At 53.1% G+C, this 20,685-nt stretch overlaps 1 protein-coding gene across 7 annotated transcripts in view; it reads right to left on the minus strand.

The window, feature by feature from the left end:
- The window catches only part of ISG20 (interferon stimulated exonuclease gene 20), a 44,969-nt gene that overhangs the window by 9,463 nt on the left and 14,821 nt on the right, over nt 1-20,685 (minus strand). For 3 of the 7 annotated variants that reach the window (XR_010404837.1, XR_010404838.1, XR_010404839.1), the window contains 2 exons: nt 20,332-20,610; nt 2,764-2,981 (listed from right to left, as the gene is read on the minus strand). Coding sequence is in view for 3 of the 7 variants with exons in the window: in XM_064569908.1 (XP_064425978.1) it covers nt 2,925-2,981; nt 20,332-20,610 (336 nt within the window). In the remaining 4 variants the exon portion in view is untranslated. Of the gene's footprint in view, nt 1-1,343; nt 2,982-20,331; nt 20,611-20,685 lie in introns of those variants that run through there. The other 4 variants (XM_045899428.3, XM_064569909.1, XM_064569908.1 and 1 more) reach the window with 3 other exon arrangements.

Below are 20,685 nucleotides of genomic sequence, written 5' to 3' on the forward strand. Positions count from 1 at the left end.
TCCTTCTCCCTGGATTGGAAGCTACTAATCAGCCTCCTGGGCCAGAAAATCCTCTCACCCAGGTAAGCACCGCTCCTAGCCCTTTCCAGATGAGCCCCTGGATGACAGCTTTGAAACTTAACATCAAGCATGATAGTCTTCTATTCTGTGCTTCCTCTGTGACACTCCACTTTGGGGTAATGCTGGCTTCCTGTCTCCCTTCCCAGAGGAGGAAAGGTCATACGTTAAGGCAAAATTGGGGGGAAATTTTCAAACAGTTACTACTTCACATCGCATCTTGTCCCCACTGCCTTGCTTTTACTCGGAGGCATAGGCCGCTCACCCTTTAGCCTGTCCTCCTCCCCGTGGGGCTGCATCACCTCAGATGGCAGCCTCTTCTGCTGTTGGCTGTAGGGAGGAAAGGCCCAGACCCGTGTCTCTTCACTGTGGAAGGAGGCCGTGGGCTGAAGGCCATGGGCTCTGCAGCGCGTCCTGGGTCCCCACAGCCTCCAGCTTTGGTCCTGGGCTCGCGCGCACCGGGCCTGCTGAAACGCCGGCTTCAGGGCCACAGCTGTGACCTCGTTATCTCTGTTCCCACCTCCTAGCCGTGTGCTCTCTGAAAAGGCACTTAAATTCCCAGAGACTTTGTTTTCTCATCTGTAAAATGGGGTCAGCAGTACAATCCACAGTCGCTTTTCCGAAACCCCTTGAGGTCAGATGTGTTTCAGAAATCAGACTGTTTCAGCTCCACACAGGGAGTATGGTGCACGTACTCTCTATTACGTTAACACCCCGGCGGGTTCTGCTAGCACTTTGTAACCAAACGCGTTAGTGTTTCTTCAGCTGAACTCTTGAACATTCACACTAAGTGAAATACAAGTTCATTGCCCCACGTCTGTTCAGGTCACATTTTGTTACCAAATGAATGTGTTAAAAGCTCTTTTTCAGTTTTCAGAGCCTTGGAGGTCAATAAGGACCGAACCACCCCGTGTCTCCGGGGATACACGGAGCGTAAAGAGATAAAACACGTTCATGGCTTTAAGGCCACAGCGGACCCAGCTGTGAGGTTTGGGATAAAACAAGTCTCTCGACAAGGCCAAGGAGTGGGGAGCATAATTCTGGAACAGCTGTGCCATTCGCTGAGCGTCTGAGCCATTGATTCAAAAATCAACGGATCCTGATTGCCCCAAATTTGCCTCAAGCTCAGGAGCTGCCAAGCAGATGTTCGGCATTTCTATCCTCACCCACATTTCCGTGATCTCAGGGTTGGGAGATCGAGGCCCCGCATGGGGCTCTGCGCTCAGCGGGGAGTCAGCTTGAGATTCTCGCCCTCCCTCTCGCCCTCCCCACCTCTCCCTCTCTAAAAAAGTGATAAATAAAGGTGTGCTTGCGTGCATGCAGTGTGTGTGTGTGTGTGTGTGCGTGTGCGCATGTTCAGTGAGACCAAAGGCCCTATACAGTGACTGGTAGCCAGGAAAGAGCTGCAAGCCTCTTCCTCTCTAACTCCCAGCCACAAAGCCTCAGAGCACTGTGTCCTTTCCGTCACGAGACGCAAGCGGAACCGTGGGTGAGGGGCCAGGGACGGACCCACCTGCTGCCACTTATCTTTCTACTGGGAGGAGGCATGCATTCTTCACACAGAGGGCAGGCTGGGTGGATGGAGAGGGCTTACGGGAGATGCCCCCATGGTGGGCAAATCTTTTTTTTTTTAATTGTTTCTAAAGATTTTAATTATTTATTTGAGAGATAGAGAGCATGAGACAGAGAGAGAGGGAGAGGGAGAAGCAGACTCCCCGCTGAGCAGGGAGCCAAATGCGGGGCTTGATCCCAGGACTCTGGGATCATGACCTGGGCCAAAGGCTTAACCGACTAAGCCACCCATAAGCCCCATGGTGGGCAAATCTTAAGCAAGATCATACTGGCTTTTTAGGACACATTTCATTCCACGAGCCTGGGTGCAAGCAATCTCACATTCTTCTGTTTTCCTAAATCACATTGAACGCAACCCTGAGTCTGGCTTCCCAGGACGATGAGGAATTCCATCTCAGGCCATCCCCGGGTTCAGCAAGAGCACTGCGGAGGAATGGGCTCAGGGGAGGTGCTCCCTGTCCAAGTGCTCATGCTTCGTGATGGTGGCTCTCCGTCCCTCCCCAGCTGATGGGGAGTAAGGGCCACTTGTCACAACTCCAAGGCGAGGTCCAGTCCCCTCACTTTGGAGCTCAAAAGGAAGTTTAAAAGCCACCCCCCCCCCGCCCCCGTTCAGCCCTACCATCTGGTCATAGAGAAGCTACCACTGGCCCCCAGGGAGGTGGCGTGGCTTGCCTAGAGTCACCCAGTGTGTGGCAGAGTCAGAGAGGACCCGTATTTCCTGGCGCCCAGGCTGGTTCCATTTGCACTGCCACACCCCGCTTATGACAAGGGCGGCGGCAGCATCCTCAGGGCTGGAACTAGGCCACATCCTCCCCAGGTCTGCCACAAACCTGTGCTGAGCCCGTTTCCTCGTCTCCAGGATGGGGGGAGGTGGTGCCAGAGACCCCCGGTGCCCTCTAAGCCCTGCCTCTTGCCCGTGTCCCTAGTCTGTGCCCATCTTGGAGATGCAGCCTTGCAGGTGTGACCTGGCCTCCCTCCGTGTCCATCCACCCTCTGCTTGTTTTCCTCTTGGCCTGCTAAGCTCCTGTCTATTGGTTAAATCCTTTCTGGTTCGACAGACCCTCCCTGCCCTCAACCTTGGCTTGGCAACAAATACAGTTCTCTTTCATGAAATATGTTTTCTCAGTCACTTACCGGTAGCCAAACTCTCCGGTGATTCTTTTCAAAGACACAAATTGCTTACATGTGCCTCGGAAGTCGGAGGCCTCCCAGACTTCCTCGCTCCTGCTCGCTCCTGACTTTCCACTTAAGGGTCTGGCTCCGTAGCCCCGATTCCCTCGTCCTGTTTGGGTAGCTCACCTTTCCTTTAGTGCGTCCAGAGCCCCTTCTGCTGGGGGTGTGAGGCGCTGTCCCTAAGCAGTGGGAGAGACAATGGAAACCGAGGGTAAGAGAGAGGCAGGCCTGGGGTCCATGGCTGGGTCCACGGGAACATCTGCCGTTGACTCCAGTCACGTGGCCCCAGAGCCCTGGTCCGTTACCCCTGGGGATGAAACAGGACTAGTGTGGAGGGCAGAACCCCAGAGACCTGGTTTCTATTTCCAGATCTGCCACAGGGTAACTTGTGACCATGGATCAGCCTTGTCCTGGTGCTGAGCCTGTTTCTCATTTATAAAATAAGCAGATTGGGGGCACCTGGGTGGCTCAGTTGGTTAAGTGCCTGCCTTCAGCTCAGGTCATGATCCCAGCGTCCTGGGATTGAGCCCTGCATTGGGGGAGCCTGCTTCTCCCTCTACACTTCCCCCCTGCTCATGATCTCAATCTCTCTCTCTCTCAAATGAATAAATAAAAATCCTTTTAAAAAATAAAATAAGCAGGGCGCCTGGGTGGCTCAGTTGGTTAAGTGACTGCCTTCGGCTCAGGTCGTGATCCTGGAGTCCCGGGATCGAGTCCCGCATCGGGCTCCCTGCTCGGCAGGGAGTCTGCTTCTCCCTCTGACCCTCCCCCCTCTCATGCTCTATCTCATTCTCTCTCTCTCAAATAAATAAATAAAATCTTTAAAAAAAAAAATAAAATAAAATAAAATAAGCAGATTGGGATTCTGAAGCCGTGGTTCTTAGGCTGTTCCCTCGAGTGCTGAGGTCCTGGTGAAGATCTCCTAAGGCCTGGCAGGGGTAGTGGAGGTTGCCTGTAGGGCATCAGCCTCACTCACCCCTTCTCTAACCAGAGCAGCCTGGCATGAATCAAACTCTCACCCAAGATCTCATTTGAAAATCAGGTTGGAAAGACTGGAAACAACCCCTGTGCTCCTCTTTAGGAGGCTGGTTAATAAACTATAGAATAGCCACGAGATGGAATACTATACAGCTGGAAAAAAGGAGGCTACTGTCAAAAGTAATGATAAAGCAAGATCTCCAGGATATATCAAGTAAAAACAGGGAGATACAGAATGATGTAGAGTATTACATTTTTAATATAATTAGAGGGGGAGGAAAGAAGTAGATCTGCATCTGATTGATTTGCATAAAGAAGCACCAGAAAGATACACGTGGATCTAATGGAATAGTCACCTGTTGTTGGGGATGAAGGGGAGGAAGGGGAGGAAGGGGAGGAGGAGGGGGATGCAGCCACAAGTAAAAGTGATATTCTTTTTTTTTTTTAAGATTTATTTATTTATTTCAGAGCGAGCGAGCGAGAGAGAGTAGGGGAGGGGCAGAGGGAGAGGGAAAATCTCAAGCTGACTCCCTGCTGAGTGCGGAGCCCAAGGTGGGGCTCGCTCTCACGACCCTGAGATTGTGACCCGAGCAGAAATCAAGAGTCGGACACTTAAACGACTGAGCCCCACAGATGCCCGGAGAAGTGATGTTCTTAAAGCACGGGTACGATCCTGTCTCCCGATGCCAGACAGGAGCAGTGAAGTCACAGCTCCCAGCCAGCCACGCAAACCACTAGGGTGAGCAGCTGATGCACTGAGAGCCCTTCTGTGCCCACACAGCATGCTGGTTTTCACTCTCAGGACAGTGCTCGATAAATTGCATGAGATAGTCAACACTTTATTATAAAATAGGCTTTGTGTTAAACGACTTGGCCTAACTGTAGGCTAATAATGTAAGCGTTCTGAGCATGCGTAAGGTAGGCGACGCTAAGCTTATGGTGTTCAGTGGGTTAGGTGTATTAAATGCATTTTCATTATATGATATTTTCAATTTACAATGGGTTTATCAGGATGTAACTCCACTGGGAGTCGGGGAAGATCTGTATAGCTTTTTATAGCATCTTGACTTTGATATATTACATTTTCAAGAAAATATAATTTAAATTTTGAAAATATACCAAATGGGAAACCAGGAGTTAGAGGGAGACTCAGCTGGCGAGAAGTTAGGCGGATGGAAGAGCTAAGAGGTGCACACAAATGCCTATCTCGAAAGGCAAAAAGGAAAGGAAGGGGCCTTGGGTCTCGAGGCCTGGGGAAGAGGAGCCGTGGCCCCAGGTCCACCTGCTCGAATGCCACTGTCTCCCCAGAGCTTTTGCACAGTCAATGGAGAAGGCCCCTGACGCCCAAGCCTCCCGCCCCATCCTTGCTCGCCTGCCTGGCCTGGGCTCCCTGTCTCCTGGGGTGGAGGCCAGCGGCTGCCCTCATCAGCTGGCCAGCCAGACCGGCACCCCCCTGCACCCCCACACCGGCCAGCAAGCCAGAACCTCCTCCACGCAGGGCTGTCTCCAGCAGACGTCAGCCCCAGACTGTGGCCTGAGCCGCATCCAGAACAGAGCTCAGGGCACAGATGTTCCCATTCTCTGGCTCTGGACAAGCTTCTTGGAAAAATCACGGAGCCAGCCTTCCTCAATCCACCTTTGAGTGGCGAGAAGAGGGGCCCTTCTCTCCTGCGGCCGTAGGCACCTGGCTGCCCGCCCCGGGGGCCAGCCGCCGGCTGCTGATCCATGCGGCCCTTGTCCGCGCCTGGCTCCTGTCCGAAGGTCCCTGTAAGGAGGCGGGTGGGCTGAGCGGGGGCGGCAGAGGCTCCAATCAGCCCCTGTCTAGGGTCTGCGTTCATTCTGGCTTTTTCTGGCTGGCTCACCAACAGGAAGTGGTCTGGCTGAGATGGGGACGCTGGGCAGGACCCCTGGGTGGGGCACTGCAGCGAGACTGGGACAGACATGAGTCCAGGACAGACTCTGGACTCAGAGAAGAGGGGAGGGGCTCAGCGTTTATTGAGGTGCTATTATGTGCTGAGATTTGCAGTGAGACAGACTTGTATTCAGATCCATTAATTTGTCGGGGAGCCTCAGTTTCATCATCTATAAAATGGGGATGACAGTAGTGATATCCCTGAAGACAAAATGAATGGGATAATAAATCACCTAGTCAGTCGGTACTGAAAAAAATATTGGCCACCCTCCCCCTCTTGAGTACAAAGTGCAAGGCCAATGCCAGGCAAGGTTTAAGATCCTGAACCCAACTGCTTGGGTTCAAATCCCAACTCTGCCCACTTACTAGCTCTGTGATCTTGGGCCAGTTGCTTAATCTCTCTGTGCCTGTGAAAATGGGGACAATGCTTACACCGTCCAGAGGACGGTGAGGAGGAACAGTGAATTCCGAGCAGTGCCTGGCATGCAGTGAGCACCGTACGTGTTACCTCTTGTCGCTGTTTTGTCCACAACTGCCCCACCACAGCAAGTCTGTGGGGACCCTGTTTTAGCTGACCAAACATGGGAGCTCTAATCTGAGGGTCTCTCCTGGAGCCAGGCTGGGCTGGGGAGAGTTTACCCCAGGTGGTCTTTCCCGGGTCTGCTACTGATCCGGGGTGGGAGGGGAGGAAAAGCTCAGTTCAACCCCAATCCCCTCACTCCACGCCAACCACCATCTGTTTTTCATAAATCCCTCCAGTGGTTTGCCTGGGAAAGACAGTGAGTTTCCTTAGGCCACAAAGCCCTCCAAAACCACCCCTTTGGGCAACCAGGCTGCTCATGGGGTGGGCGGGTCCCTCTGGGCCTCCTTCCCACCCTACATCTGGCCCTGACAAACCTTAGGGCCACCGCCACCCTCTTAGCACAGCTGCCAAAGAAGGTCACTCCCCTTATCCTGGCTGTAGCCTGCCCGCCCCTCGGGCTCCCGGCTGCCCAGTGCTGCCCACAGCTCACCATCCCCCAAGGCCGCTTGATGACCGCAGTGGTCCAAGTCCACGCTGATCCAGGGACCAGCTGCCCGTCCGCCCCGAACCACTGGCCCACAAGAGCACTCTCGTTGCCAAAGAACTGGGACTGTTCTTTACGTGAACCCCCACACAAGAAAATGTGGTTCTTTCTGGTGCCTCAGGCGGTCGGAGGGGCTTTCAGATGGTTCCTGGACCCTGGCAGAGGTTGGCGAGGCCCCAGATCCCTCCGGCATCTCTCTCACCCTCTGCCCCACTCCCACAGGGGCCTGGGCTCCCCAGCTTCCCTTCCCTCCCCCACCCCAGACTTGGTTAAGTTTTGTTCTTGGTGTCATCCAGAACTTGCCCAAACATGGACACATAAAGACACGGTTCTCTGTATCTTCAAGCAAATAGCAGGGCGGCCACCAGCCCACTGGTAGGAAGCCCTTACTTCTGTATTGAAACAAGCCCTGGATGTTACGGGTGCGTTATTATGGTCCCATTAGGAAACAGGATGCAAAAGTCTGCACTCACTTTCAAGTAAGACATGAGGCTTTAAAGATAAACACTAGAATATAGATCCACCAAGTAGGGATTTTGTCTCTTCTCTTCAGTGATGTGTTCCCCGGCCCACGGCAAGTGCTTGTTGAATGAATATAACACAAGCATGCAGCCTGAGGCTCTGGGCTGGACCTCCTGACAGGGATGCCTTCTATCCTTTCTGCCTTTAGAGGAAATATGTGAGAATCACTGGGTCAGGCATTATCTCATTTAATCCTCCTTACAACCCTCTGGCTTTGCGCAAGGGGCATCGTCACTGAGGGGAAAACCTTGAGCACCTGAACTGTCCCCCCCATATTTGAGGATGTCCCCGTTGTGTGAGTCTTGGTGGGAGACAGGGCCTCCCTCTCAATCAGAAGCTGAAAAAGCCAGGTAAATGTTTGACCTGCCCCCACAAGTGGGACTGGACACACACCTAAGCAGTAGGTCCAGATACAAGATCAGACCAGAGGTCCCCCTGCTGGGACCAGCATGAGCCAGTGCCACGGTGCCTGGACCAGCCTGCCCTTGGCTGTGCCCTGGCTGCCCCTCCTTCCTGGTCGGAGCCCGAGCTGAGCCTGGTCCTTCCCTGGCAATTCTCCAAGTTACGCAGCATCCTTCTAGCATCTATGCTTAAGAAATGTTGTCTGCAGGGCGCCTGGGTGGCTCAGTTGGTTAAACGACTGCCTTCGGCTCAGGTCGTGATCCTGGAGTCCCGGAATTGAGTCCTGCATCGGGCTCCCTGCTCGGCAGGGAGTCTGCTTCTCCCTCTCCCGCTCCCCCCTCTCATGCTCTCTCTCTCTCATTCTCTCTGTCTCAAATAAATAAATAAAATCTTAAAAAAAAAAAAAAGAAATGTTGTCTGCAGGTTGTAAGTAAGAACCTTGGTGTCAGGGCGCCTGGGTGGCTCAGTCAGTTAAGCATCTGCCTTCAGCTCAGGTCATGATCTCGGGGTCCTGGGATCGAGTCCCACGTCGGGCTTCTTGCTCAGCGGGGAGTCTGCTTCTCTCTCTCGCTTTACCCCTGCCCCTCCCCACCCTTGTGCTTTCTCTCTCTCAAATAAATGAATAAAATCTTAAAAAAAAAAAGAAACTTGGTGTCATTATCCCCATTTTGGGGATGAGCCAGGCTTAGGGGGGCTTTGACTGAGCATAGTACTACTGTGTGCCAGGCTGTACTTAGTCCCACTTTGGAGGGTTAGACACGTAAGGGGGCAGTTTCAGTAAAATGTGATGGGGGGGTACCAGGGCCCCCCCCCCCCGGAAGGTGGAGTGCCTGGGAGCAGCAAGGGAGGCTTCACGGAAGAAGTGGCACAAGTTGAGACTCAAAGGGGAAGGAAGAGGAGGAATTTTCTAGGTGTGGTGTGTTCGGGGTATGGTGAGTTACCCTGCAGTCTGCAGTGAATGGTTCAGGGGGGTCGTGACAGAAGGAGGTGCAGGGGAAGGTGGAGGCCACTCACTGCCTTATTAATGAGTCTGGATTTTAGAGCCATCTTCCCAGTTACAAGTAACAAATAGATTTGGGCTAATTTTAACAGAAAAGGGACTCATTCGAAGAATACCTGGTAACTCACAGACCTGAAAGAAAGAAAAAAAGAAAAAAGAAAAAGGCTCATGAATTAGGTCTGGAAAAGAACAGGGACTAGGAGGTGCCAAGAGTCTGGGTAGAGCGAGCTTCTGGTTTGTCAGACTGCTACTGTTGTGACTACTGCTGGAATCTGCAAGCAGTATTCCTGCAGCCCTGAATCAAGCCACCCGAGATTCAAAGCTTCTGGAGAGGCACGCCTGGGTGGCTCACTGGTTAGGGGTCCGCCTCGGCTCAGGTCATGATCTCAGAGTCCTGGGATCGAGCCCCGCATTGGGCTCTCCGCTCAGCAGGGAGTCTGCTCGTCCCTCTCCCTCTGCCCCTCCCCTCTACTCATGCTCTCACTCTCCCTCTCTCAAATAAATAAATAAAATCTTTAAAAAAAAATAGAAAGAAATAAGGAGTGAAGCTAAGCGAGACTGTAGGTAAGGGCCCAGTGGAGGAAAATTCACATAGCCCAGGGGAGTGATGGTGTGGTCATGAGCTAAGGCAATGAAGATACCAGTGAATGCAGGAGATATTTGGAAGATGGGATCTTTAGGATTTGGAGAATGTTTGGACCTGAAGTGGAAGAGAGGAGGGACTGAGGTAAACCCGGGTTTCTGGCTTACGTGACTGGATGGATCAATGGATGGATGGATGGATGGACAGATGGTTGGAATCATGCAAGCAAGATAAAAATACATGAGAAAGGTAAAAGGGAATGATGACGCTCTGCAGAATTTGGGGACCTGCTGGGTTTGAAGTGCCCATGGAGAGTCCCATTGGACAGTTTTAGAATTTAAGAAAGAGGCTAGTGAGTCATCACCTAAAGGGACAATTGAAGTTATGGACATAAGTAAAATCGCCCAGGAGACTAGGCAGAGTGAGAAGGGGGCATGGCTGAGGAGGAAGAGCTGAAGGAAACACTGCTCTTGAAGGGGTGGGCAGAGAAAGAATCTGCAGAGAAGTAGGTAACAAGCTGGAAAGAATCAGGAGAGGCTCGTGTCCTAAAAAAAACAGAGTTCCAGGACCAGATAGCCAACATGGTCAAATGCTGCAGAGGAGTCTCAGGGGATAAGCCCTGAAAATCAATCAATCCATTGGATTTGACCATTTGAAGGCATTGAGAGAGCTGGTTAGAGCTCTTCCAGCAAAGTCCTTAGGACAGAAGCCGATGCATTGGAGAGGGAGAAGGAGGAGACTCTTGGTAAATACATGTTTCTCCGGGGGCAAGTACTGGCTGGGAGGGAAGGAGAGGTGTGGTAGTAGCTGGAAAGGAGCCCAGGGTCAAGGGACCATAGATGATGAGCGTGCAGGGGGCCCTTTACTACGTCTTACCTTCATTCCAGCAGATCATCCGAATATTGACCCTGAGTTCCAAAGGGGAGAAGTGGTTTTTAACACCCAAAACATGAATCATGATGATAGTGGATGACATCAGTTATGAGCATAGGAGAATATGTCTATTTGTTATCAAACAGTGAAAACAGTCCAACTTTGGGGGGACTCAAAACAGGAAATAAAGACAAAAATGGTAAAGGGTCTTATGACCACCTGCCACTCTCTGTGGCTTCATCAGCCCATTTCTGAGAGGAGTACATTCATATTTCCAACTATTACCATTGCTGGATTGGTTTCTCCTCCTCATTCTTCCAGTGGTTTTTTTTTTTTTTTAAGTCTTTTTTTTTTTTTTAAGATTTTACTTATTTATTTGAGAGAGCAAGTGAGAGAGAGAACACAAGCCGGGGGAAGGGCAGAGGGAGAAGCAGACTCCCCACTGAGCAGGGAGCCCGATGTGGGGCTCGATTCCAGGACCCTGGGATCATGACCAGAGCCTAAGGCAGGCGCTTAACCCACTGAGCCAGCCAGGCGCCCCTCCTTGTGTTGTGGTTTATTCTTTCTTGGTTCTCAGCTTCTGTTCATTTGGGTAACTTTCAGGTAGACATACTTTCTTCAAAGGCCTAGTGATCCATCCGTTGCGGGCTCCTCAGATTGCTGAGTGAGGCACTAAAATCCTCATTGGGAGAGCTTTCTATTGAGTGGGAAGCGCTTGTTTGTTGACTGTGGGCCACACTGTAGGGTAACGAAGCAGGAGTCCAGCTGGTTCACTGGGAGCCCCCATGGCAATATCTGTAGGTCTTTGCCGTTAGCTTGGTCGGTTTCCTCAGAGAGAAATCCTGACTGAAAGCATTTTGGGGGTAGAGTATGGGAAGGTGGACAAATGTGAGAGGTGTCACTATTCAGAATGCTCCCAGTCCACCAGGATGAGTGCCTCGCTTTCCACCAGGGTGAGTGCCTTGGACGGGTGCTAGGAATTTAACTGCTCCATATTCACATTTCCAACCTACCCTCCTGTTTGCAACCTACTGTTCACTCCTGCCCATTACTTCTCTACTCTTGTTCTCATTTTTCCCTAACAGCTCTATTGGGGTATACAACAAACTTTGGCATAAAGGGTGCGATTTGATCAAGTTGGGCATATCTATTACTATGGACTGAATGTGTCTCCCCAAAATTCCTGGGTGGAAACCCCCGGTATGACGGTATTTGGAGGTGGGGCTTTTCGGGAGGTGATTAGGACATGAATGGGGAGCCCACCGGAATGGGGTTAATGCCCTTATAAAACAAAACAGGCCACAGAGAGCTGGCTCACCCCTTCCACCGTGTTAGGACACAATGAGAAGACTGTTGTCTCCAAACCAGACCCTGAATCTGCTGGCATCTTCATCTTGGACTTCCCAGCCTTCAGAACCATGAGAAATAAATTTCTGTTGTTTACAAGCCACTCCATGGACACAGTGTGGACTCTTTCCTCATCTGACTTAATCTATTCAACATAATCATTCTGAGATCTCTTTCTATTATGTGTCCTCATAGTTCATTCATGTTTATTGTAGCTGTATATCATAAGTTATTTATCTACTCACACATTGATGGACACTGTTTCCAGATTGGGGCTGTTACAAATAAAGTTGCTATGAATGTTTGCATACAGGTCTTTATTTTTTCTTTTAAAGATTTTATGTATTTGAGAGAGAGAGAGAGAGAGCACAAGCAGGGGGAGCAGCAGGCAGAGGGAGAAGGATAAGCAGACCCTCACTGAGCAAGGAGCCCGATGCAGGACTCGATCCCAGGACCCCGGGATCATGACCTGAGCTGAAGGCAGATGCTTAACGATGGAGCCACCCAGGCGCCCCTGCATTCAAGTCTTTATACGGACAAAGGCTTTCATTTCTCCCAGGTAAACCCCTAAAAGGGGAATGGCTGGGTCAAATGGCAGATGTGCAACTTTCAAAGAAATTGCCAGACTGTTTTCCTCAAGTGGTCGTACCACTTGATTTTCCCACCAGTAGAGTATGAGACTCTTCCAGTTGTGTTGTATCCTCTCCAACACTTGGGGCAGTCAGACTTCCACATCTCAGGCATTTTAATGGCTGTGTCATGGTATCCTGTGTTTTTAATTTGCATGTCCCTGCTGACTGATAACATTGTATGTTTCATGGTCTCATTGGCCATTTTTGTATTTTTGGTGGGGGAAGGGAGGAAGCATTCATTCAAGTCTTGCCCGTTAAAATTGCGCTTTTAATAAGAATAAAATTCTGGGGTGCCTGGCTGGCTCAGTTGATGGAGTGTGCAACCCTTGATCTTGGGATTGTGAGTTCAAGCCCCACGTTGGGTGTAGAGATGACTTAAAAAATAAAATCTTTAAAAAAAAAAACATTCTTCTTTTTTTTTTTTTTTTTTTTTTTTTTTTTTTAAAGATTTTATTTATTTATTCATGAAAGACAGAGAGAGAGAGAGAGAGAGAGAAGCAGGCTCCCAAGGAGCAGGGAGCCCGATGCAGGACTCGATCCCAGGACCCTGGGATCATGACCTGAGCCGAAGGCAAACGCTTAACCGTCTGAGCCACCCAGGCGCCCAAAAAAAAAACATTCTTCTTGAGTTGCAAATGTTCTTTATATATTCTAGATACAAGTCCTTTGATACGTGTGTTGTTATTCTTTGCCTCTGGTAGATCTTTATTATGATTAAAGTTCCTATTTGGTCTTTTCCCATTAGTTCAGTTTTGCAGCCTTTGGCATAGGAGTTAAGTTCCACAGATATCTCAGTGTTCTTTCCTGCAAGCTCATCGTTGACCTTCTTGGGAGCAATCAGCTGCCCCGGCTGGCTCTGTCTTTCTGGGGACAGGACACCAGTCCCCCGCACACACTCCTTCAGGTAAGCCAGGAGGGGGCCCACCTCAGAATGGAGCCTCTAGCAGTGCTGGGCTCATTACCCCCTGTCCCCTTGTGTCTACCCACCTCCCGGCAACCCTGAGCCCTTACAGTGAAGTTTCTACCCAGTGAGAGGCAACCACCCTCTTTCATAGAAAGCCCCTCCCCAGCTGGGGTTGGGATGGTACCCCGGGCTTGTTCTGTTTTCCTGCCCTCGAACAATGATGGGATGAGCAATACTCTGCCTCAGATGTGTGAGAGAAAGAAGACATGGCTAAAAAGTCCTCTCTCTCGGCCCATGCGAGGCCGCCATCTTGTCTGAAACCTAAAGCCTCTCCATGTTATTAATCTGCTCCTCCTCATCTCTTTAACAATTTATGTAAGTCTAGTTAATGCCAGCTGACATGATATTATATATTTATTTGTATTTTATCCATTTCCTGTACTAGAATGTAAGCTCCATGAGGGCAGGAACCAAATATTTTGTTCTATCTTCTCTCCAGTGCCTAGAACAGTGCCCAGCACATACCAGGTACGTAATATGTATTTGTTGACTGAAAGGAGTCTTAGGGCCATCAGACTGGATGAGAGAGAGAAGGTGCAAAGAGAAGAGATGGTCAAGGCCCACGTCCTGAGGAACTGCAGAGGAGGAGGGAAACTCACTCTAGAGAAGTTGAATTATGTGGAGAGATCTAATAAGAGGAGAACCTAAAGATATCTTGAAGTTGCCAATATGGGGTTCGCTGGTGATCTGATGAGCACAGTTTCCATGGAGAGGTGGGAAGAGAAGGCAGAGTTGGGGTTTAGAGCAAATGAGAGGTGAGAAAAAGGAAAGAGGGGGTGGGGTGTAGATGGTGTTCAGACGCTTGGGGCAGAAAGCGTGCCTAGGACAATAGCTGGGAAGGTGGAGGAGCAAGGGTTTTCTTTTGTTGGCTTTTAAACTGGGAGATGCTACAGCAAGCCTTGCAAATACACGTGCAAACAATATTGGTTCAGTTCCATTTTCCAGTGTCCTGTGCTGAAGGCCAGGACCCCTGAGGCCTGACCCCACTCTCCCCTTGGCCTGGGACACTTTCCTCTCCACATCAGTGTGGGGTTTGTGCTGCTCTAGAAGGAGAAGAGATCGGGCTTATCGTTCTCCTCCACGGGTGACGAACCCCAAGCATCTTTTCTCCAGAGATGAATTCAAGTCCCGAATCTACCCCTGCACCGCTGAGTGACTCTGGCCAATGGCTTGCTTGTCAGCGCCCTTCACCTCATCCCCAGTGCCACGGTGTTGGTGGTGGGGCCTCTAGGAGGGAGTCAGGTCATGAGGGTGGAGCCTCGGGAAGGGAATCTGTGTCCTTAGAAGAGACACCAGAGAGGTGGCCTCTGTCTCTCCCAGGTGAGGACACGACAAGAAGATGGCTGTCTGCAAACTAGGAAGAGAGCCCTCACCAGACGTCAGATCTGCTGCCACCTGGAGCTTGGACTTCCCAGCCTGAAGAACTGTGAGATATAAAAGTCTGTTGTTTAAGCCCCCCGATCTTTGGTATTCTGCTATTAGCCCAGACTGCTAAGACCCTGGCAGGACCACGGGAGGCTCCATTGATTTCGTTGGAGTGTTTCATAGCTTAAGGAGCAGACCCCACAGGGCTGGACAAAAGGTGCCTCCTCAGAGGACCAGAAACAGCTTGTCTGGGCCCCCCAACCCTTGCCAGCACCCCACCCGCACTCAGAGCCCTGATGCATCTTTGTTCGAGGCAATCTTTCACGGAGCACCTGTCTGTGCCCAGCCCTTGGCATCCTTGCCTCTGACCCTTGCACCAGGTGGGGATTGTATCTGCAGATCGGGAACAAGAACCTGGGACAGGCTACTGCTCAGGAGCACCCAGGCCGGAAGCAAGCGAGCCAGGGCTGGCCTTCAGCCTGCTGCCAGCCAGGTCCTGCCCTTCCGTCTCTCTGCTGAAGAGAGCCAGCCTTGGTCTGGCGCTTCTATCCTTTTCCTGTCCCTTAGAGGGAAGATGCTAGCTCACATCGAAAGAATTTTATTTTAAATCTGCCCCTCCTTTCTTTAGACTCCAGCTGGTCCTGTGTGCGGTGAGATCTGAACAGCCAGGTCCTACCTGCTCCCCCATGGCCCGAGCTCTTCTTTCAGACTGAGGGTCCTGGGTGGGGGGCAGCCAAGCAGAGCTGCTGCAGACCCCGTTGGAGGACACAGCAGTGGGGGGTGGGGGGAGGGGTTGCTGAGCTGGGACTGGCTGGCTGAGCTGAGGCTATGTCCCTCTCCCTCTGTCTGAGCCCTAAACCCTGGAGGACAGAACAGGAAAAATGAAGAGATGAGGACATCCAGCCCTGAGCAAGGGACTAGCTCAGTGTCCTAAAACTGAGGTCCTGACCAGCATCCCCTGGGCCTCCTTCCCTTGCACCTGGGGACAGAGGCAAATGGGCTCTGCCACCAAACACAGCACATGGCTCGAAATCAGGGTGTTGGGGCTGGGCCAACATTTGCCTTTTCCTACACGTCTCAGCAAAGCTACTCCAAACCCTCTCTTCCCGCAGCAGGAAAAGCATATGTTCTTTCCATATAGAGGAGAAATTGTTCCACAAGTGAGTAAGCCTCTTGGCGACGGAGCCCGGCCTAGCCCACAGCACGCCGGGCAGGAAGCGGGCAGCCTTCTTACCGCTCTTGGAACCAGACCCGGGCTGGCTCCTGACCCTCCAAGACAGCGGGCCTTTGGACGGGGCCTTTGGTGGGGAGCAGGGCCTGGGCAAGTGCCCGAAGACAGTTAGCCGGCCAGGCCAGAGAACTCATTCCCTGAATAGAAGCACTTTCCTCCACTCAGGCCAGGCTGGGCTGGGCGAAGGAGGGCGGGGAGGCCAAGGGGTTTGAGGGGGGCTAGAGAGCTCTCCAATCCCCTCACTCCAGCAGCAAATGGGCCTGAGTCAGAGGTGACTCAGGTACGCTCAGTGAAGCGGGGCCATTCCAAGACGGCCCTTCCCAGCCACCTCCAAATTCTCCTCCATGCCTCAGGGTTAAGTGGCAAAAAGTGACCCCATCCTCAGTGCCTCCATTCGTTCTGCCGGATCTTTCCAAAGCCAGCTCTGGGCTGGAGGATGCCACTAATTCCCTTGTCCCAATGGAGTCCTGGTTTCCTTCCCACCTTTTCGCCATCTAAGAATCCGCTGAGAATGGGGCTGAGGGGAGTGGGCCTAGAAGGGATAGACACGCCGGGTGGTGGGTGGGCCGGGGGTGGGGAGCAGACAGAGGAGAAATGGGAGGGGCTCCACAGAAGGGGAAACTGCTGAGGAAATTGGGGGCATCTAACCTGGAAAGTCAAAGACTCAGGGTAGGGGAGAGAGACATGAAAATGATCTAAAGGTGGGTGACAGGTCACGACATACAAGTGGAATTGCATTTATCCTGGGTGGGAGCCTCAGTGGGGCAAGCCCTGCACCTCTAAATCAGGGGCCCCACCCCACTGAGGAGTGCTTTCGAGACAGTGAAGTCTCTGTCTTGGGACATATGCAGGCCCCTGGTTGAAAGGAGTCAGGTGGGAAGTGGACTAGAGCTCAGGTCTCAAACTGGTGGCCTACGGGCCGGACACAGGCCTGAAGGGGTTTCCACTGGGCAGCATTTCTGCACGGCCACAATCGGCTGAGGCTGAGTGGCCCCTGCCCCGTCCAGCTGGGCACGCATTCCCAGTTCTGCACGGCACATCAGGCCCCAGTCACTCCTTTATTTCCTGCACTGGCCCCTTAGAGGAGGCCCTGCCCAGGGGGGGCCTTCTTCTTCTCTAGGCTCACCCTGTAGGCCCACCTGCGGCAGGACCTTCCCATGGGCTCAGGTGAGACCACATGCCATGAGCCAGATAGAGCTTTCGGCTGCTAGAAACCACCACCTGACTCTGAAGCTGGTGCTCTCTACTGGCTATACACAGAGACACGTCCTCTGCTCTCCTCAAGCTGCCATCATGCGGGGACCCATCATGGTCTCAGGGACTGGGTCTTCCCCCACCAGGACAGCAGAGTTACTCTCCTGGTCTTTCTGCCCTGGAGCAGAGATAGTCCCCCCAGGTATTTAGGGTCTGGGAAGGGCACCCAGAGCAGGTGCACTGTGAACTGAGGTAGAGGGGACCAAGTGAGGAAGCGCACCCCCTGGCCCCCGGTCCAGGAGGGCGGTGCAGGGGACAATGCCAGCAGGAGTGGGTCTGCAGGAAGGTGGGGCAGGGTTGGGGGGATGGGGGATTAGAAACTAACCGGGGGAGCAAAGTGGGGAAGCTAAGGGCTCGGGAAGGAGAGAGCAGAAGGCAAGGTGATGCAGAGCCCAGCTCGGCCCTCTCCCCGTGTGCCTGGGGTGGAGCCCGACCTGCCCTTGCCAGGACTGAGGGCGGAGAACAGGAGGGGGTGTGCTCCCTGGGCAAGGAGATTCCACCTGCAGCCAGTCTAGGCTGGGGCAGATTGCAGGGCGATTTCGCTTCCCTGGCCCCATCTGCTCCCCTGAGAGCTGTGGGAATTGGGACTAATAGTCCCATTTTACAGATGAGGAGACTGAGGTGGAAGTTGTGCAAGGCCGAGTCTAGCCCCTGGGTAGGAGCGGGGCTCCTGGGCATTCACCAGGTCTGGGCTGCTGGGAGTGGGTCTGCTGCGGACGATAGGATTCGTCCATCCCAGCAAACATGACCTTCCTCTCCTCTGCGCTTTACACCCTCGGCCAATGACACCACCACTTGCAGGCCACGACTCCGGGTGTGCTGGGACCCAGGGGGGTCGGGAGTCCCGCGGCACAGCCCAGAGGCAGGCCTTTATTTTGATTATGATCAGTGGTGCCGGGGGCCGTTCGTGGGTCCCTACCCCCCACCAGCTGGGGCTAGGCACCGTGCGTATGAGACCTCCAGTCTCTTCTCCCCCCACCTGATGGATGGGGCACCTGCTCTCTCAGAGCTGAGACACGCAAGCCAAGTCAGCCTGACTCTGAAGCTGGTGCTTTCTACTGGCTATACAGAAGGTGGGGGGTCTCGCGAGTGGGGCCAGGGCCCACGGCACACGCCCCCCCAGGTCCTGACCCTCACTCAGCGCCCCCCTGGGAGGTGGGGTGGGCGCCTCCCCACTGGGGGCATCCAAGCACCGCAGCCGGAAGCGGGAAGCTGGGTTAGAGACTTCCTTGGGGAGCCCCGGTTCACCCCTCCTTTCAAGGTGGAAAAGACCTTGGCCCGGGAGTCCTACAGAACTGGGGCTCACCTTCCAGGCCCGGCTATAACTCACTCTAGCTCAGTGGCTGAGGGAGGGGGGCCTACAGGGTCCCTGCTGCAGCCCCCTAGCCATTTTTAAAGACACAGCCCCTCACACCTCATGCCTCCTAAGTGTTCCTGGCTGCTTCGGCCTTGGAGGCCCCCGGGACCGCAGACGGCCCAAGGGCACCGCCTGGTGGCCAGTCTTAGCCAGGCAAGGCAGCCGCAGAGGGCCCGGTCACAGCCCTGAAGTCGGTGGGGCCCTGGGGCCGGAGAGAACCGGAGAGAACCGTGAGGGAGCAAGCTGCCCCTCCCCGCTCTCGCAGACGTGCGAGGGAGGGAGCCCCCCGGGTTCCCAGAGGTCAGCGTGCAAATGGGAGGCACTGCCACTGGGATGCGCTCTGAGGGAACAGCTCTCGAGTTCGGGGTCGGGGGGGCCTGGATTTGAATCCCTTGGGTCCTTAACCTCACCTCGAGTCCCTCATCTACGTAGTGGGGCTATTTAGCACACATTTTTCAGGGCTGTGGACCTCTCTGCATGAGCAGGTGGCTGGGGGAGACGGCAGGGGGCAAGGCTGGGCCGGCAGCAGGAGTCTACCCTGGTGGTACTCGGACCCCAAGCTGACGGCTCTCAACTGTGGCCGCACATGACAGTCAGCTGATGCTCCGCTGTGCCTCTCAAAGCATGCGGCAGAATCAACGGGCAACTCGTGAGAAATGCAGATTCTGGGGCTCCACCCCAGACCTGCTGAGTTGGCAATTCTGGGGTTGGGGTCCAGCACCCTCCAGGTGATGTTGATGCTCCGTCCAGTGTGAGAACACTGTGCTTAGGGACTGGGGTTGCCTAAAAAGCATCTCAGGTGATTCAAACGTCCTGGGCATCGGAATCGCCTGTGGAGGTCCTGATCAGAATCAGCTGCCCCCCCACTCCCCCCGCCACACACACACACACACACATACACACACACACACGAGTCATTCTGGTTTAGAGGCACCCGGGCATGGATTAAAATAATGACTACAGCTGACCCCAATGAGCAGTCTTCTGATGTGGACTCTTCTCAGAGGTCCAGCCCCCGTGGCAGAGTGTAGCTGCTCTCCCCGGGGTCTCCTAGATCAGAGTGATGCAGACAGTAACCAGTCGTTACTGACGTTTGCTGGGTGTGTAAGCTCTGACAGGCGTGGTGCCAGGAGCTTTGTGTGCGACATCACACAAGAACCCTATCAATTGTGGGGCGCCTGGGTGGCTCAGTCGGTTAAGCGACTGCCTTCAGCTCAGGTCATGATCCTGGAGTCCCGGGATCGAGTCCTGCATCAGGCTCCCTGCTCAGCAGGGGGTCTGCTTCTCCCTCTGACCCTCCCCCCTCTCATGTGCTCTCTCTCATTCTCTCTCTCTCAAATAAATAAATAAAATCTTAAAAAAAAAAAAGAACCTATCAATTGTTAGAATTCCCCATTTTAGGGGATGCCTGGGTGGCTCGGTCGGTTAAGCGTCTGCCTTCGGCTCGGGTCATGATCCCAGGGTTCTGGGATCGAGCCCCGCGTCGGGCTCCCTGCTGGGTGGGAAGCCTGCTTCTCCCTCTCCCTCTGGTGCTCCCCCTGCTTGTGCTCTCTCTGCCAAATAAATAAATAAAATCTTTAAAAAGAAAAGAATTTCCCATTTTACACATGGAGAAACTGAGGCTTGGGGAAGTTAAGTAACTCAACTCTAGCTACTAAATGGCAGAACCAAGACTCCAACTTAGTTCTGACTTCAAAATCCACTACCTTTGCTTCCTCATTTTACAAGAGGGATGACTTGCTGAAGGTCGCCACATTCTCCGTACCTCCGTGCCACAGCCATGGCACCCATTTCAAGATGGCACGAATGGACCTCGGAGCCGGGTGCCACCGCCCTGGACGTAAATGCAACAGGAAAAGGGAGGCAGGGGCAAGGCTTTAGTTACATGCCACCTAGATTCCTCCAGCTGCTTCTTGGATACACAGGATTCAAGATTATTCAGGAAACTGACGCCCCCGCCAGCCGCGCACCCCACCCCCGTTCTAGCTCAGTGTCTTGATGGTCCTCTAAGCATCACACGGACTGGGGCCCATCACCCTTACCCAGCTCAGAAAAAGGCCAGAGGAGTATCCAATGATGGAGTAGAAAAAATATAGAGCTATTTTACTGCTAAAGACACATTTTCCAAAAGCAAGGGGGTTGCTGTCTTGAAGAGACGAAGACTTCGGGATGAAGGCAGAACTCCAGTCCCGCTCCACCCGGCGGGCCCTCAGCGGGCTCGAATGCGCCGGGAGATCCGGTAGAGCTCCATGGCTGCCCTGGCGTCCTCCACCGAGCTGTGTCCAAAGCAGCTGTTCTGTAGACACAGGCAGGGGCGTGGGCTGGGGGTGAAGGCAGAGACCCCGTGTGACCCGGGCCTTCCCCGCTCACACCCCAGGTTCCAGGGCCCCCATGTG

This window comes from Mirounga angustirostris, unplaced genomic scaffold, assembly GCF_029215605.1.
Source record: "Mirounga angustirostris isolate CCGP_5_RB_7025 unplaced genomic scaffold, mMirAng1.0.hap1 SCAF_9, whole genome shotgun sequence".
Classification (NCBI taxonomy): domain Eukaryota; kingdom Metazoa; phylum Chordata; class Mammalia; order Carnivora; family Phocidae; genus Mirounga; species Mirounga angustirostris.